General features: G+C 39.7%; 1 protein-coding gene across 2 annotated transcripts in view; it reads left to right on the plus strand.

The window, feature by feature from the left end:
• The first annotated feature begins 676 nt into the window (after positions 1-676).
• The window catches only part of PPP4R4 (protein phosphatase 4 regulatory subunit 4), a 61,143-nt gene continuing 44,881 nt past the window's right edge, over positions 677-16,938 (plus strand). For both annotated transcript variants that reach the window (XM_066188721.1, XM_066188720.1), the window contains exons 1-2: positions 677-826; positions 1,333-1,406. In XM_066188721.1, coding sequence (XP_066044818.1) covers positions 713-826; positions 1,333-1,406 — 188 coding nt within the window. In that variant the 5' untranslated portion in view covers positions 677-712. The remainder of the gene's footprint in view (positions 827-1,332; positions 1,407-16,938) is intronic.

A 16,938-nucleotide genomic window follows, 5' to 3' on the forward strand; every position in this document is an offset into this window, starting at 1 on the left:
CAGCGGGGCCGGGCGCTGAGGGGCCGCGCCTCCGCGCGTTCCGCCGCTGCCGCGCCCGGCGCTCCCTGCCCGCGGCGGCCGCGGGAGCGCCGCGTCGCCCCGGAGACCGGCTCGGCGGGGCTGGGGCCGCCCCGGCCGGGGGCTGTGGCGCTCACCCGGCGAGGGAGCCGAGGGGCTGCGCCGCGGGACGGGGGCGGGGAGCGTCACTGCACCACAGCGACCGTCCCTCCTCCCGGGGCGGGCGGAGAGGCGGCACCTGGGCACCGCGGCGGGGCTGTTTCGCTCCGCGCCGCGCCGCGCCCTGCCCTGCCCTCCCTGCCCCACCGGTGAGGAGCCGGCCCGCAGCCCAGGGCTCCGTCCTGCCCTTCTGGCGCCCGGGGGCACCCGGCTCCCCGCGCCCTCGCTGCGGACGGGGCTGGCCAGCGACGAGGGCAAAGTTGGCTCGAAGCTCCCGCCCGCCGAGGCACCAGCGGCTGCAGCGGGCTCTCGGGGCTGCGGGCTCCGGCCCCGCCGCCTGCCCGCCCGGGCGGAGCGGAGAAAGTTTGGCGGCAGGAGGCTGGGCGGGGGTGGCGGCCGGCGGGCGCTGCCGCAGTGTGTGCGCCGAGCCGGGGCCGCCGCCGGCCGCGGGAGCGCTCCGGGCTTCGGTCCTGCCGCCCTCGCTGCGATGTGAGGCTCGGCAACGGCGTCGGCTGCCGAAGGCTTTGGTTGTTACATGCGCCCAATAATCTTCTCCAAAATGGATTTTAGTCATAGCAGTCTTTTTGGATACATAGAAGACCTGCAGGAACTAACTATTATAGAGAGGCCAGTACGCAGGAGCCTGAAGGTACATACCTCGAAAAAAACCCCGGTGCTATAAAATCCATTTTAAATTGTGTCTGTTTTAGTTGTACACAAATAAGTGAATAGACGGTTGTTTGGGGTTTTTGTTTGTTTGTTTTCTTTGTTTTTATAGCACTAGGATATGAAATGTTGTCAGTCATTTTAGAATAAACAATCTCGAATTCTATATAGGAGGAATTTAATGTCTTCAGTGTAAGAATATTAAGATGGGAACATACAGACTAACTTGGGTCTTTAGATTAATTTATATGCCACTTGTTTAATAGTGATGGTATCTGACTTGAAACTGTACTTCTCTGACATTCCATATTTTCCTGGTGGAAGATTTATTTGGTTGAATTTGAAATGTTGGCTAGAGGTTTCATGAATAAATTCAAATTACTCATGAAGCTGCCCCTGTATGTGTGGGGAGAAAGGGGTTGTTTTAAAATTAAAACAGTGAAATAGTAAGGCATTGTAAACTCATAATCTCTATTTCACACTTGACAGACACCAGAAGAAATAGAAAGATTGACAGTTGATGAAGAACTCAGTGATATTGAAAGGGCTGTTTATCTACTCAGGTATTTCCTAAAATGTTGCTGTGAAACATTGCTGACCATCGTGTTTACATACAGCTCTTTTAGTGTTTTACTCTTCACTCCTTTAATTTTCTGTCTGTAAGTAGTTCTTTTACCTTCAACTATGTTAAGCATATAGGCAAGATAAAAATAGGTACTGTAATTAAAAAAAAAAATCACCCTATAATGGGGTGTCTGTCTACATACATAGGAATTTCTGAGCTTTTAATATGTTCCTCAGCAGCACAGAGTTGTATTTAATCATCTTTTCCCCTGCAGTTGATTTTGCAAGATTCCCTAAGTGTTAACACCAATGATTCAGGAAGTTCATACTCACTCTAAGAAAATATTTACTCATGGCCAGTTAACACAGGCTGGTAACTGTTGTAGCATCATGTGTGTGTTTGGACTTCCAGAAGAGAAAACTTGAGTGATTAGTTCTATAGTCCTTAGAAATTACTGTAGAAGATACTGTGTTAATACTTCCCCCTCTTCTGGTTTTCTTCATTTTACCTCCTTCTTGTTGAAAGTATTTATTTGCAGCTACTTGAATAACTTTAATTTGGTAGTTAAAAATCTGGATCTTTCAACTACTGTGTAAGTCATTTTTGAGAGTACAAATGTTCTGGGGGATTTTGAGTTGAATATGCATTTTTAAACAATACCTGGTAATTGAAGAACCAGCTGCAGCTCCCTCTCAGTTTGCTTATTCTGCTATTTTAAGTGCTTTTCTAGTCTATGCCGGTCAGTATTTAGAATAGATATTCTTGGTGATATAATTTTCTCTTTTTGGGGTGAATGACATTATTTTTAAGTTGTCATTTATGTTCACTGATACTGCTTTTGATGCTGACTTCTGTTTATGGTTTGGGTATATTTTTCTATGCTGAAATTTATGAAATAGATGCTTTTAAAACTTGCTTTGCTCTTAGTTGCTATAATGAAAGCAGTCTGTTGACTGCAGGGAAATTCAGAGGAAACGTTTTGCATGTGGTGCATATCACTGAAAGGATGTGTATCCATTCTGGGTTTTACCTCTCAACAACCACCAGAGGTGTGGGTTTGTGGGTGTTTTTTTTTTGTGTGTGTGTGTTTTTTTGTTTTTTTTTTTTTTTTTTTTGCTTTTCCAGTGTGGTAGCAAATTTCTTTGCTCTTTTTCTGGTTAAAGATCACGTTTCCAGCATATATGTCCTAACAAGATCATTGCCTTGCCTTTTTAAATGGCAAAGGGTTCCACTTCATGTCTTTCATCTTATCAATTGCTTTTCAACCTGGCCTTGACCTTCTCCTGACATCTTTATCTGATTTTCTCTACTCAAGCAGCTGTTCTTGAGACATTCTTTTTCTTTTAATGAAGCTTTCATTTTTTCCTCTGCATTGTTCTCATTGCTGAAAGGTACCTTTAACTCTGCTAGATAGGTTTTTTGTAAGGTAGTCTCACTGTGCAGCTATGTTAATACAATAATCCAGTGGAAGCTTTTGCTGTTGAGTAGCATATTGCTGTCCTTGTACTGAGTGGAGTAAAAGCTGGGTTGAAAAGCTGCCTGTAAGCCTGTAGTACCTTTTATATAATGTACAAGAGTATGTACTTTCGACTTGTCAGGAATTTTTCATCTGTTTTAATACAATATCCCTGCCTGTTGCTGTTTGATAGTAGTGTCAGTCCAGTCTTTCCGTGCCTCATTTTTTTACTCAGATGCATTATTCACTGTTCTTCAGGTTGTTCCTTGTGTGGGACTCTCCTTGATCTTATCCAAAAAGCCACTGCCTTTTCTGAAAATCTGTCTATAGAGATAGCTTTGCTGAGATTGAAACAAATTGTTAATGATACCTCTGTTGTATCCTATTTGGAAAGAACGATGTCTCCATATACATTAAAAATATACAAGAACAATAATAGAAAGCAAATCTCTCACCTTAAATATCTACAGAGAGCATCAAAATACTACTTTTGTCACAATGACTTTTGTGTTGTCATTTACTTGTTGCACCCTAATCTGCAAATTGAAGATATTAAATTTACTGAGGTATCTTCAGTGTTACTTTTTCAGTGCAATGGAGCTGATTGATACTGAGTGAAACCTTTGTATGCTACAGCAAAGCTAATGTTTACTAATGATTTTCTGGGAAAGTTCAGGAAGAGTCTTCACATTTTAAAGGCTTTCATTCTGAACAAAAAAACTCAACCACTTTCTTTTCTTTTCACATCCTTTCCTTCTAAAACCTGCCCCTAATTTCTCCTCCTCACCCTTGAACTTGGATTTGCTCATATGCAGAGTTGTTGTATGTTTACTAGAGACTTGTTTTTAGAAGATTTCTGCTCCTGAAGTCTTTTACTATAGTACTCTGGAAATGGATACATTGACATCCAAGTTGGAGAGGATAGATTTTCTTTTTTTCCCTAGTGACTGGTTCTTGCTTACTGTATGAGGAGGTATTAATTTCCCAACTCTCAGAGTCTCATCAATTATTCTTCTCTTTTCACTTGTTATGTTCTTTGCTTCTCATTTACCAATAGTACTGTAGAGTTTCTGGCATGGTCTTTTACTTGGTATTGTAAAGTTAATTGTTTTGCTCATCTGGTATGTATTTGTAACCATCTAATGATTATTTTGTATTTCCACAGTGTCTTGTCTGTGTCTAGCCATGATGTATGGTCACAGATTTTGTGAATTTCTGTTCATTGTGTTCTCTTAAGTATGATGTAATTATATACCTACTAATCTTTTTAGCGCTTGGTAAGTACGTTGATACAGTGATCTTGTGTGAGATCTCAGTTCCATACGGACATGATTTCGTTGTAATTGTTTTTTTGCTGTTACCTATCATAATTTGGTTTTACATTCTAAGGTGATAATTGTAGTTTTGATAATCCTGAAAAGTTAATCTCTCTCTCATTATTATTTCTAGTGGATGTCTTTGCTTTCAGTCTCCTCTTTTCTGCTAGTACAGTTTTTCAGATGACTATGTAATGAGGTAGATTGATAAGAATCTAGCTAAAGGTGATAATTTCTAGTCACATTAATTTTCAGATAAATCTACTCTTTGATTTACTACATCATGTGGATATAGAAGCAGTTCTGCAAGGAGAAGGAGAGATGTAGTAGCTCTCCTGGTGGCTAGGGTTAGTTCAGTATGACTTGAGCATAAGTGAACTTCTGCTTTAAATCACTGATGCCCAGAATACTGTGTTTTAATTAGGTAACATTCTGCAATTAGACTGAGCAAGTTCTAATTGAATAAGAATGTGGTAACAAAGTGGGCTGTAATTTGTTTTAATCTCATTTAACCTTGATTCTGGTAGAGGAGCTGGGCTTCCTTACACCAGACTGTCAGGGATGTTTATGAACTTCTCATTGAAATCGAATGGGTCTAGGGACTTAGGGAGGGAGAGGCATTTGAGTGTCTCAGATCTATGTTTTAGAGCTTCGGCTTGTGTGTTTGGTGGTTTCTGGAGCCTCTAACAGGAATCACTGAAGAGTTGTATTCTCTCTGTGCTTTGCATGATGCTGGTCCAACAGAAGAGCAAGGACAGCAAAATAGCTGTGTCTCAACCAAGTCAGTGTCAAGATTGATGGCTTATCAGAAAACCATCAGTAGATAAGAGAAGCTGCCAGAACACACTGAAGCAACTGAATAGTTTCCACTCCACCTCAGGGCATTGTGACCTCAACAAGGACAGTGGCAATAAGCAGCTCAGGGACAATAATTTTTATTCCTGCTGTGAACTTTTGGCTGTAATCTTAGTTTCCATGTTTTCTGATGCTTGATTCATGCTATTACCTATATTAATTAGTCTTACTGTAGCTCACTCTTCTGGTTTACAGCCCAAAGTAGGTATTCTTTGCCTGATGAGAATCTGGTTCTGATGCTTTCTGGCATGTGCACTGCAGGGTGGTTTGTTTTCTGAGGTCTTTTCTGATAGATTTCCCTAGGGCTTACACCCTGTTGTGTGTACTGTATGATTTTGTATTCAGATAGGGGTTTTTTTTGTTTTTCATTTGTGCCTGCTTAGTGCTAAAGTTCCCAGACCTTGACATTTGTGTCTTACTCAAAATAACAGGGTAATAATGAGTTATCAGGGTGGAAGATTGAATTTTTCACCATTTTGGGAACAAACCCTTTGTTTTTGGAGAGATCCTATCTATCAGTGTAGAAAACAACACAATCCCTTTCTAAAACATTTAACACAGTTTTTGAATAGATACTCTATTTGACACAATAGATACTCTGTCTAGATTGGAAAGAATTCAGTGCCTCTAAATGGAAAGAATTCAATGCCTCTAAACTTATGATGACTTAAAAAGACCACAGCCACAACAAGAAAAGTTGTACTTTATTGTACAAGCTATCCTTGATTATCTAGAGCATTCTCAAATTCTGAACTTATTTTAATACATTATATGCTGTTGATTGTGTATGTCAAAACCACTACTATTTAAAAGTTTGTGCGGGGATGGTTTTTTTTGCCTAGTTTTTAGTGATGGTGTTAATTTTGTAAAATTTTATTTTTCTGTAGGTGCAGGTAAATCACTTCAAAATAATTTGATTTTAAATGAAAGCTTTCATTTACATGTAACTTTAGAAGCTGATTTTCTGCATTATATCAGTTTTTTTGGTGTGTTGCATAATCACGAAAACTGGCTACTCCATTCCAATTATACAGTTTATTATTTTGATGCATTCATGGTATACTGAATGATCCAGCTGTAATGCTCAGCATATTGGAAAATAGTTCTTCCATCTGTCCTGCCAAGCTGTAAATATCAATGTAAAAAGTATTTCTTCTTTTTTCCCATCTTTTATTTTTCAAATTACAACTTAAGTTTTATAAAAGTTTCATTCTATTTCACTTAGTTGGACAGATTGACTTGTTTGTTTGACCTTAAATGTGTTATGCAAATAAACTAATGAGTATAAAATTGATTTTTTTACCTTAAAATAAAAGGTGTACCTGTAGACTCCTAAAGTGTTGCTAAGGCACATACTTTTATTGAAATTTAGATTTGTGCAAATACTTCTGTTAATCATATTTGCTGAGTTGAAACTGCAGCTGAGGAACCAGCTGTGAATATACAGAGCAGAGTTAATGTAGTGCATTGAGAAGCATTAAAAAAAAAAAATGAAGAGACAAGAATCTACATTTCAGTTTTCTTTCCCAGGCTACAGTGCAGGAAGATGGCAGTGCCAGTCCTCTCCCTATTCTGGTGTTTGAACTATGTTTGCTCTTTTGCCTGCATAGCACATTGTCGACTTTACCTGAGGCAAACCCTGAAAATGATGGTTAGTTTTAAAACTGATCAACTGTGTGGTCCAGGACTTCATATGCTTAAAAAAAACCCCGTGCCAGCACAAAGGAATTGAATAGCAGCATGGGAGCAATGCTTGGGAGGGGGTGAAATGTCTGAGACTTTGGCTGGGTTATGGTATTTATAAAGTTATGGTTTCCTGGTGTCTGGTTTCACAGTCAAGTGAAGCTGAAAGAAGCTTTCCTGATACCTGAGTGGAGCTCTCCTCTCCTTTAATTTTGTGAACCAGCACTGATGCTGTTGCAGCTATGCAATCTCAGTCGGATTAGGGAATACGTGCTAATTCTAAAAATTTTTTCAGATACTTGCTTCCAACGAAGTGTGGAACAAAATGCAACTGCTCGTGCTACTATAAATGGAGCATAAACAAGAAGTCACAGCTGGTAGATGGCTCTCTTGTCAATAACAAATCAGATTTAGTTCTTGTTACTCTAATTTTGAATGTATACTTTGAATCTGTGAAGTAAAATGCTGGTTGAAATGACCAGACAATAGAAAGTATCAGTTGTTGTTTATATAACAGGACCTTTGACATAAAATGGACTCAAAAAATCATTAAAGTTGGAAAAGACCTCTAAGGTCATTGAGTCCAACCTTTGAATAAACACCACCATGTCAAATAAACTATAACACTAAGTCCCATGCCCAGTCTTTTTTTTAGCACTTTCAGGGATGGAGAATCCACCACTGCTCTGGGCAGCCTTAACTATCCCTTCAGTGAAGAAATTCTTCCTGATCTTCCTCTGAACTTGAACCTCCCCTGACACTGCCTGAGGCCATTTCCTTTCCTCCCGTCACTTGTTGCCTGAGAGCAGAACCTGATCCCCACCTGGCTCCAAACCCCTTCCAGGTGGCTGTGGAGAGTAATAAGGGCTCCTCTGAGCCTCAAACCCCTTCCAGGTGGCTGTGGAGAGTAATAAGGGCTCCTCTGAGCCTCGTCTTCTCCAGGCTAAACACCCCCAGCTCCCTCAGCTGCTCCTCACAAGACTTGTGCTCCAGACCCTTCCCCAGCTCTATTGCCCTCAATGCTCCAGCCCCTCAAATGTCTTTTTTGTCATGAGAAGCCCATACTGAATACAGGATTTGAGGTGTGACCTCACCAGTACCGAGTACAGAGGGAAGATCCCTTGCCCTGGTCCTGTTGGCTGCACTATTGCTGACACAGGCCAGGATGCCATTGGCCTGCTTGGCCACCTGAGCATACCACGTGTTCAGCTGCTGTCAACCAGCACCCCAGGTCCTTTTCCACCAGGCAGCTTTCCAGACACTCTGCCCCCAGCCTGTAGTGCTGTGTGGGGCCACTGTGACCCCAGCGGAGAATCTGACACTTGGACTTGTTGAACCTCATACCACTGGCCTCAGCCCATGGATCCAGCCTGTCCAGATCTCCCTGCAGAAGCTTCCTGCCCTCCACCGTAGTGACATTCCCACCGAACCTGGTGTCATCTGCAAACTGACCAAGGGTGCCCTTGATCCCCTTGTCCAAATGATTGATGAAGATATCAAACAGGGCTGTCTCTAGTACTATGCCCTGGGTAACACCCCTAGTGACCGTCTGCCAACTGAATGCAGCACCATTCACCATCCCTCTCTGCATCCAGCTTCCAGCCAGTCTTTAACGCAGCAAACAGTGCACCTGTCCAAGTGGTAAGCTGTCAGCTTCCACTGGAGGAAGATGTGGGAAAGAGGGTTGAAGGCTTTGCTGAAGTCCATGTAGCCTATAGCCACACCCTACACTACCCCTGCATGGTTCACCTGGTCATAAAAGGAAGATGAGATCTACCTGAGATTTGGAAGTCTGCCTGGGCTGTGATGTGTGAGACCAGGTAGCTCTTCTTTATGTGTTGTCAGATTCTTCTCTGGAGATGTCAATTGTATTTGTGTTTCAGAGCATCTTTGCTCATGACATAAGAAAAACTAGGTGGCTGTGTAGATATATTTTTGAATATCAAACACAATTGAAAAATCTGTGGGTTTTCTTAACTTCTAAAAATTGTTCTGTTGTCCTGGGAAAACTTTGTCATCCTTTCCTAGAAACATTCGACATAGGAATATGCAGCTAAATATTTCCCATATTTCTTTCTTTCTACATGATGGATCCCATATATAAGTAGCATGTTGCCCAGCAGGAGAGTGTGTTTCTTTTGTTTTTGTTTGGGTGAATACTGGCATTTAGTAAGTTTAACAGTTGCACAGTTCATTTTAGATGTAACATAATTAATGTATAAATACAATAATTATTCTTTATATCACCTTCTTTGGAAAGTTCCAAGTGTTTATAAAAAACATTTTGTGCACATAAGGAGCTTTTATCCTCATGCTTGCTCAGTATTACTAATTTAAATTTTATTATTTGCCTGATTTGGCAAGAGATGATAATATTAGACTAGTTTTTGTCAGGATCTGGAAATGCTTCCAGTGGAAACTCTATGAAGATGTAGATAGGAAAATATAATATTTTATGTTAGAGTACATCAAAGGTACAGACTCTTCAAGGAGTAGATCAAGCTATCCATTTAGGGCTAATGTGAATATACTTTCACATGATGGTACCCTGTAAAATAATGACTGTTGTATGCTAGTGACCAAAACACAAATCTCAAGTCAATTTTTATAGAATCATTGGATGGCTGGGGTCAGAAGGGATCAAAGGTCATCTAATTATCTAATTCTAACCCCTTGCCATGGGCAGAGACACCTTCAAATAGGCCAGTTTGCTCAAGGCCTCATCCAAATTGACCGTGGTTGCTTGCAAGGTTGGGAACTCTGGGCAACCACTTCCGGTGCCTCTCTACTCTCACAGTATAGAATTTTTTCATAATACTCAATTTAAGCTTAATCTCAGTTTGAAATGGTTTTGGTTTGTCTTATCACTACATGCCCTTGTAAGAAATCTTTTTTCAGCTTTCCTGTAGGACCCCTTTAGGTACTGTAAGGCTTCCATAAGAGGCTGATCTCTTCTCCAGGCTGAATAACCCCAATTCTCTCAGCCTTTCCTCACAGGAGAGGTGCTCTGTCCCTCTAGTTGTCTTTGTGACCCTCCTCTGGACTTCTTCAAACACATTGATGTCCTTTTCTCTCCTGAGAAGCCCTGACCCAGCACTCCAGGTTGGGTCTCATGAGTGCAGGGTAGAGGGACAAAGTCACATTGCCTTGCTGGCCACGCTGCTTTGGATGAAACCCAGGATACAGTTGGCTTTCTGGGCCATTGCACAGTGCATGTAGCCAGCTCATGTCCAGCCTCTCTCCCACAATCACCGTCAAATCCTTCCCAGCTGGGCTGCTCTGATCTGTTCATCCCCTGGCCTGTGTTGATACCAGGGGCTGCCCCGGCCCAGGTGCAGCACCTTGCACTTGGTCTTATTAAACCTCATGATGTTCCAGCAATGCACAGCTTGGTGTTGGTGGCAGACTTGCTGAGGGTTCACTCAATCCTTTCGTCTGTATCATTAATGAAGATACTAAATGACACTGGTCCCAGTACAGACCTCTCAGGAACATTACTCACCATGGATGTCCATCGAGACTCTGAGCCAATGACCACTATCCTCTAAATGTAAACATACAACCAATTCCTTATATACTGAACAGGTTTTTTTTTCAAATTTCTTCTGGTGTTTTGAGTACAGCTTTGTTGTAGGCATAGGAAGCCCTTCACATGTTGTGATGTGATGCTTCTGTGGCCATACACTCTGATTCCATATGTTGCTAGCACAAAGAAGGAACAGCAGTTAGTGTTGATTGACTCAGCTACTCTTTACCTATAAGCAGTTTAGTAGCATGCACCACTACCTGTCCCAAAAAATCTGAGTACTCTGAGACTCTTCAGAAGAGTGACTCATAGTGCTAATATGCTGATACACCCTGTATTTTTACATTCAGGTTAAAAGTTTTTCTGAATCTCTGCAAAGCAGGGTAGATAGAACTCCGTAATATATTGGTTCATATTGCTACACTGTAAACTTTATGTGAAGGGAAGTTGTTTTACTGAGAAATTCTCATTATAATTTTAGGACTTTGGGAACTAGGACTACAGTCTTGGGCCTGTATCTGTGCCTTAGCAGATGTGCTATGACAGAAGAATTTGGAATGAGACAAGAAATAGCTTTGTTGAGATTTAAAATTAATCCTGCTCTCTGGGGTAAACTTGTATAATAGTTAATCTAGCTATTTTTAGAGTTAACTTTAGTAATATTAATGTTTTTGTCCTTGTTCCACCAGCTGGTCCTCTAAATGCCAACACTGAGTTACCCTGGATTTTGTCAAGCCTTGGAGCCCAAAGCTTTATGTCACAGGAAACAGAACCAGGATTATTTAATTACTTTGACAGATTTTTTTTCACAATTAAAGCAGAGTTGGAATGTGGACAGTCCTTGAGACTAAGCAAGTCAAAGAGGTCTACATTATTCATTGAGAAGCTCTCCAATGTTGGTAGGAGCATCTTAATCTTTTAGGGGCAGTTTTTTGTATAAGAGAAGTTATCTTTAGTTCTTGAGGACAAACAGAGAAGGAAATTGAAGTGATTTCTATAGCAAGGGCTTCTATTGACAAAGGCTGGCAAAACCCATATTACAGCTAAAGAACCAACTGTTTTAATTATACACAATTATAGGACTCTGTACCTCAATAAGAGGGTCTCTTCAGATTCAAAAATGGAGGCCAGAAGTGGCATCTCTAGCCAAAGACAGTTACGTCCTTGGGCAAAGATTTTTTAAAAAAGACCAATAATGCAAAAGCACACTGATGGGAATTGTTCATAACTGAGTTGTTCTTGAAATTCACCCTTTGAGAATTAACATGTCATTGGCATTCTTATATCTTGATTCTCCTCTCCTTCCCCTCCGAGGTATCTTTGCCTTCCTAGATCAGGTTGTGGAAGTGTCTTTGCTGTCTGAACAGTAACAGTATCCTTTGCAGGCTTTGAAAACCCAGGCTCTCCTAACTCCTAGGCCTGCATCTGTTAAAACCAGTTTTACGTGGCTATCACTTTCACTGCAGTTTGAAGTTGCTCCTCTCTCCATGAATAGCCTTGCTGTTTCATAGAGACACTGTTTGAAAAGATGGAATCTTTGCCTCTGAATGCTAATGCCTATCCCCCCGGTATATGGAAGAAAAATGTCTTTTTGGTTTAAGAGTGATAATTAAACAGAATGAAGAAAGGGACAAAGAACCACTTGAAAACTTCTGCTAGATCTCCTGCATACATCTGAGGCTTTTTTGCTGCAGCTTCATACTTTTACACAAGCAGAAAGTACCAGATGTTTCACATCCATGTTTTTATTTGAATGGACTCTTGATGATGCAGGTTTTCTTATTTAAATTATTCTATTCAGCTTCTTTTACATTAAAAAAAAATGATTCTGCATGTTTTTCTTTGCAAAACATTACTCTATGAGGGGTTAATGTTAAGAAATAAAAATACCAGGCTCTGGATATGTCCCTGTATCTTGGTAGCGGTTGTTCCAGCAGCAGTTTTGTTTATTCCATGTTACGTGACTGTGGGTTCTGAGAATGTGTGCAACTCCCATGTACAGAGTGGCTGAGTCATTCCTTGTCAGTCATATCAATTCAGAGCAGGACCAAGGGTAATTGCTATGCTTTACTGAACTCATTAACTGTTGTTGGAAATGTCTTGTCCATCTATCCCTTATTTATTACCTTTCCTAACAGACTACACATAGGCAGTACTTCTTAGTCATTGCATAATTCCAAAATTACAGTTGCTTTCTTTACAGGAACATGTTACAGTGTGAATTTAGCCTCAGTGTTCCTATGGAATGCCTACTTTCATGTTCTTCCATTTGTTCTTGAATTTACCATGAGAAAGTAAGGTTTAGGCAGTGTGTAAGCCGGCATAGATAAACTGGCATGAATGGAATTGCATAATTTTACGTGTATATGAGTCTAAGCAGAGTGTAGTAACAGAGGTTTGTTGTAGGACTTCAGATTTTTTTTTTTGAACTGACAGTGTTTGTAAGATTATATAAATGAAGGTGACCCACATTGCTAAGTCAGTATAACGTATAGTGGTGAAGAAAGGCTTCAGTCTCAAAGAGCATCCTCTTACATTCTTTCTAACAGGGAAAAAGGTAATTTATGCTTCCCTTTTTCCTTATTCATTTGTCAAGAATCATCCAATTTAAAAGAATACTTCTAACTTTGGAAATGGACCAATACAGAATTTTTTCCTGGGGCATTTTTCTCACAAGTTTTTAGAGTTAAATCTCCTATTTGATTGTGGGGGAAATTTTTTTTTCTTTCTTCAGTCTATCTTAAATCAGATTTATTTAATTTGTTTTTCATTTTTAAATGGCAAAGCAGTGTGTAACCTTAAATAAAATTACAGAAGTTTCCAAAGGGTTTTATGTGACAGTTAAAAAGAAAAGGTATAAACAGAAAATCTTGGAAGACTTGGGGTTTTTTTGTTTGTTTATTGGAGTAGCTTTGTGTCCAAACTATCAATTATCCCTTGAGTAAAAATTCCACATTTTTTGGAGTAAAACCAGTAAATTAATTTGGGTAGATATCAATTAGTTTCTTCCTCTCCCCACCCCTGCTGCCTCCCCATAGCTAATGTTGGAGAGCAAAGAACAACATCAAGCACTGGAGCCACCAGTTTATGCTGTGATTAAATAAAGGTTGTTCAAAGCTGGTTGTTTAATTCCAAAGCATTTCTCTTTACCAGTTGGAGTGGACCAGGAAAGTTGGATTCAAGGAGGATCAAAGCATTTGGTAACACAATTGATATTAATGGAGCAGCACAGCAGAAGTGATGTTGTACTCAGTAGTGCCATTGCATTTTGCTTGCTGTAGTTTATGCCTAAAAAATGGGATGATTTACTGTTTGTCTGTTGCATGAGAAGTGCAGCTGACCAGCTTGTGGTCAGATTTTCTAAAGTAGTGTAAACTGGCTTTTTTTTCCCTCCTCAGTGAAATTGCTTGGTAACTTCTGTTACCAAGAGTATATTGAGAAGGCTCAACTAGGGACAGAAAGAAAATGCTTTAAACATGCTAATTTTATTTTTGTTGTAAGTAGGGGTTGGTTGTATTATTTCTGGCAGAATAAACATATGTAAAAGAGATGTGAAAGGCATCTGCTTTAATACACTTTTTTACGTGATAATATTTCTTACATTGTTGGGCAGGCTTGGAGATAAAAATCCCGTCTTTAAAGGGAGAAACAGAAAAGATACCATTTTCACTGTTGAAATTGTAACTGAGCTTTTTGAGGGGGAGGATTTATGTCCATATTAAATAGCAAAACATGAGTCATTGCCTGATTGCTGCTCGCACCAAAATTCTTCTGTTATAAGCAGTTAATCTCTTTTATGCAATTTCATTTCAAAGCTCAGGATTAGGACCCCTATTTCTCTGCCATTTTGGGAACTAGAAGTTAGTTAGATAATGGTTAGTTAGATTCAGGGCAAGATTTAATTTTATTTTTGTTTTTTCCAACTGCAGTAATTGATAGTCACTAAATCAATGGAGAAAAGAATGATAACTACTTAAAATTAATCTGCTTCTTTACTACAGGTTTTAACCCAGGAGTGTGTCTATTTCTTCTTGTTGTTATCACCATGTAAAGCCAAATTAGATTTATTTTAAGGGTTATTTGTAAATTCTTTTGAACCCTCCATGCTTGTTGTATTGCAAGAAAATACTTGCACTATGAATTTGTAATAAGTCATTAGATACATGCTGGTATGTAAAAATCGACTCTTATTGTGGATGAGTACACTAGTGCTTTGATCACTTAAACTGTCCCACCTATTTGAGAATGATGTGTTAGAGGGTAGATAGATCAATAAAATTAATATACAGATTTTTGTATCTTACATATTTATTGCAAATTCTGAGGGCCTTAGGTAAGATTTTCTTTAGTGTTTCATCTTACTTCTTTATTAAATGAAGAAGTAGTTTTGGTCTTTTTAAATGAACAGTTGGAACTTGGAAGCTTTTGGATCTATTGGGTGTAATGTCCCACACCCATAAAACCCATCAGCTGAAAAAAATTCTAACTAGTTTGGTACTTTATATGTCATTTGAGATGTTCATGACTCACTTTTCCTGATTTTTGGTAAAGGATTGTGAGTATTTTTCCCCATATGTTATTTCTTCCCCTTTCTTACTTTTGTTTTCTTTGCCCTCATTGCTATGACTGAGAGTTTGCCTTAAGCTCAGTATTTTCAGGGGACTGCTGACTGAATACCAACTGAGATGTTTTGTGTGAGTTCTGTAAAGACTATGTTGGCCCAATGGAAGTTGTGTGTAACTTTGGAGTTCTTTGTGCACAAAAAAAACATTGATAGCTTAAGCACTGTGTTTGTGGTAAATTCTGCCAGTTGATATCCATTTGCATGGATGCCTCTTCAGATAGCTAATAAAAGTATTATTCATGAAAATAATATATTGTGTTAATATTACGCCATGAGCTTAGACTAAAAATTTACTGTCCCAAACCTTTTAGTCATCAGTTAATAAAGTTCCTTTTTAGTAACAAACAAGCTATAGGGGGGAGGGCAGGGGAATGGCATGCAAATAGTATTGTATCAATGGATGTTTTTTAACATGATTTTTCTTTTTCTGTGTTACTTTTTCTTCCATAGAGTGATATTGATATCAATGTAGTAAATATATAAGCCAGAAATTCTGGTGGTTAACACTGAATATATGCTGTGAATATATGCTATGCAGCTGAGCATATTTGACATGCATTCAAAGGAAAGAGACACTCTTTTCTTCAGAGATTATTCTGGTCTAATTTTAGTAAATGTGGGTGGAATTACTGGTAAATGCTTTTGTTTATTTTTTCCATTGCAGAACGTCAAACTCTATCTGGGATAACTGTACCACTAGCAATAAGTTAATATGACTGTGTGAGGAAACAAGTAGTGTAACAGAAGGCTATTTAAGATTATTGTAGATTTTTAAGATAGGGAATGTTACTAGAACTACTGTTACCTAAATAAAATTGAGTAATGTCATGGATTAACCCCAGACAGCTGCCAAGCCCCACGCAGCCACTCACTCATTGGGGAAGAATCAGAAGGGTAAAAGCTGGAGAACTTGTGGACTGAGATAAAGACAATTTAATAGGGAAAGCAAAAGCCATGCACACAAGCAAAGCAAAGCAGATTCACTGTTTTCCGCAGGCAGGCAGATGTTCAGCCATCTCCAGGAGAGCACGGCCCCGTCCTGTGTCATGGTGACTTGGAAAGTGAAACACCATCATTCCAAACGTCCTCCCCTTCCTCCTTCTCTCCCTCCAGTTTATATACTGGGCATGATTCCATATAGTCTGGAATATCCCTTTGGTCATTTTGGGCCACCTGTCCTGGCTGTGTCTCCCCCAGTCTCCCATGCACCCCCCGTCTCCTCCCTAGCATGGAGCAGAAAGGGCTTTGACTCTGTGTAAGCCCTACTCAGTAATAACAAAACCACCTCTTTATTATCAACTCTGTCTTCAGCACAAATCTAAAACACAGCCCTATACCAGCCACTGGAGAGAAAATTAACTCTACCCAAGCCCAAACCAGCACAGGTAGGCAGGAGGATTCTGATGGTGTGCTGATAATGGTTTTACAAAGAATGCAGATATGGATTAATTATCTCTATATGTAATGCTCGTTTTTATCTACTGTTTGAAATTATTCTGTCAGGGAGCTGGAAATTTGAAAGACTTGTGTCACCACTTCAATTTATTTATTATGTTAATTGTATTACCTGGTTTGATTGTCCACTCCAACATGGAACAAGTCTTATGTCTGTTTGAGAGATAAGACTCTAACTCTTCTATTTCATTAAGTAGCTGAATTTTATCCTACTTTCCAAAGTGAACATAAAGCAAGTAAAACACTTTTTTGTTTGACAGAATATGAATCAGGAACAGCTTGAAATTGAACCAGTTTTTTGTTATTTGTGTATTTACCTCAGAAAGCTGCCTTTGATCTGTGGTTGCTTTTGATAAATGAGAAAGCAGCACTAGAGTCAGCTGTTTAACGTTGTATTGCTGATGCATGGAACATCAGTCTGAAGTAGCTGTCCAATATACTTTAAAATATGAGTATTACTGCTATGTATAGTCCTTGAATTATGAATAGAATGTGAACCAGCAAAGCTTTCCACTTCTAACTTGTCTTAAACCTAGCTCTTATAAGGAGTAAATTCACTGTTTCATGTTCATTTTCTGATTATTTTTTTCTTTTGAGTCATAAGATCCTTTGAGT

This window comes from Chamaea fasciata, unplaced genomic scaffold (genome assembly GCF_029207755.1).
Source record: "Chamaea fasciata isolate MVZ Bird 193981 ecotype frontalis unplaced genomic scaffold, bChaFas1.0.hap1 SCAF_7, whole genome shotgun sequence".
Classification (NCBI taxonomy): Eukaryota; Metazoa; Chordata; class Aves; order Passeriformes; family Sylviidae; genus Chamaea; species Chamaea fasciata.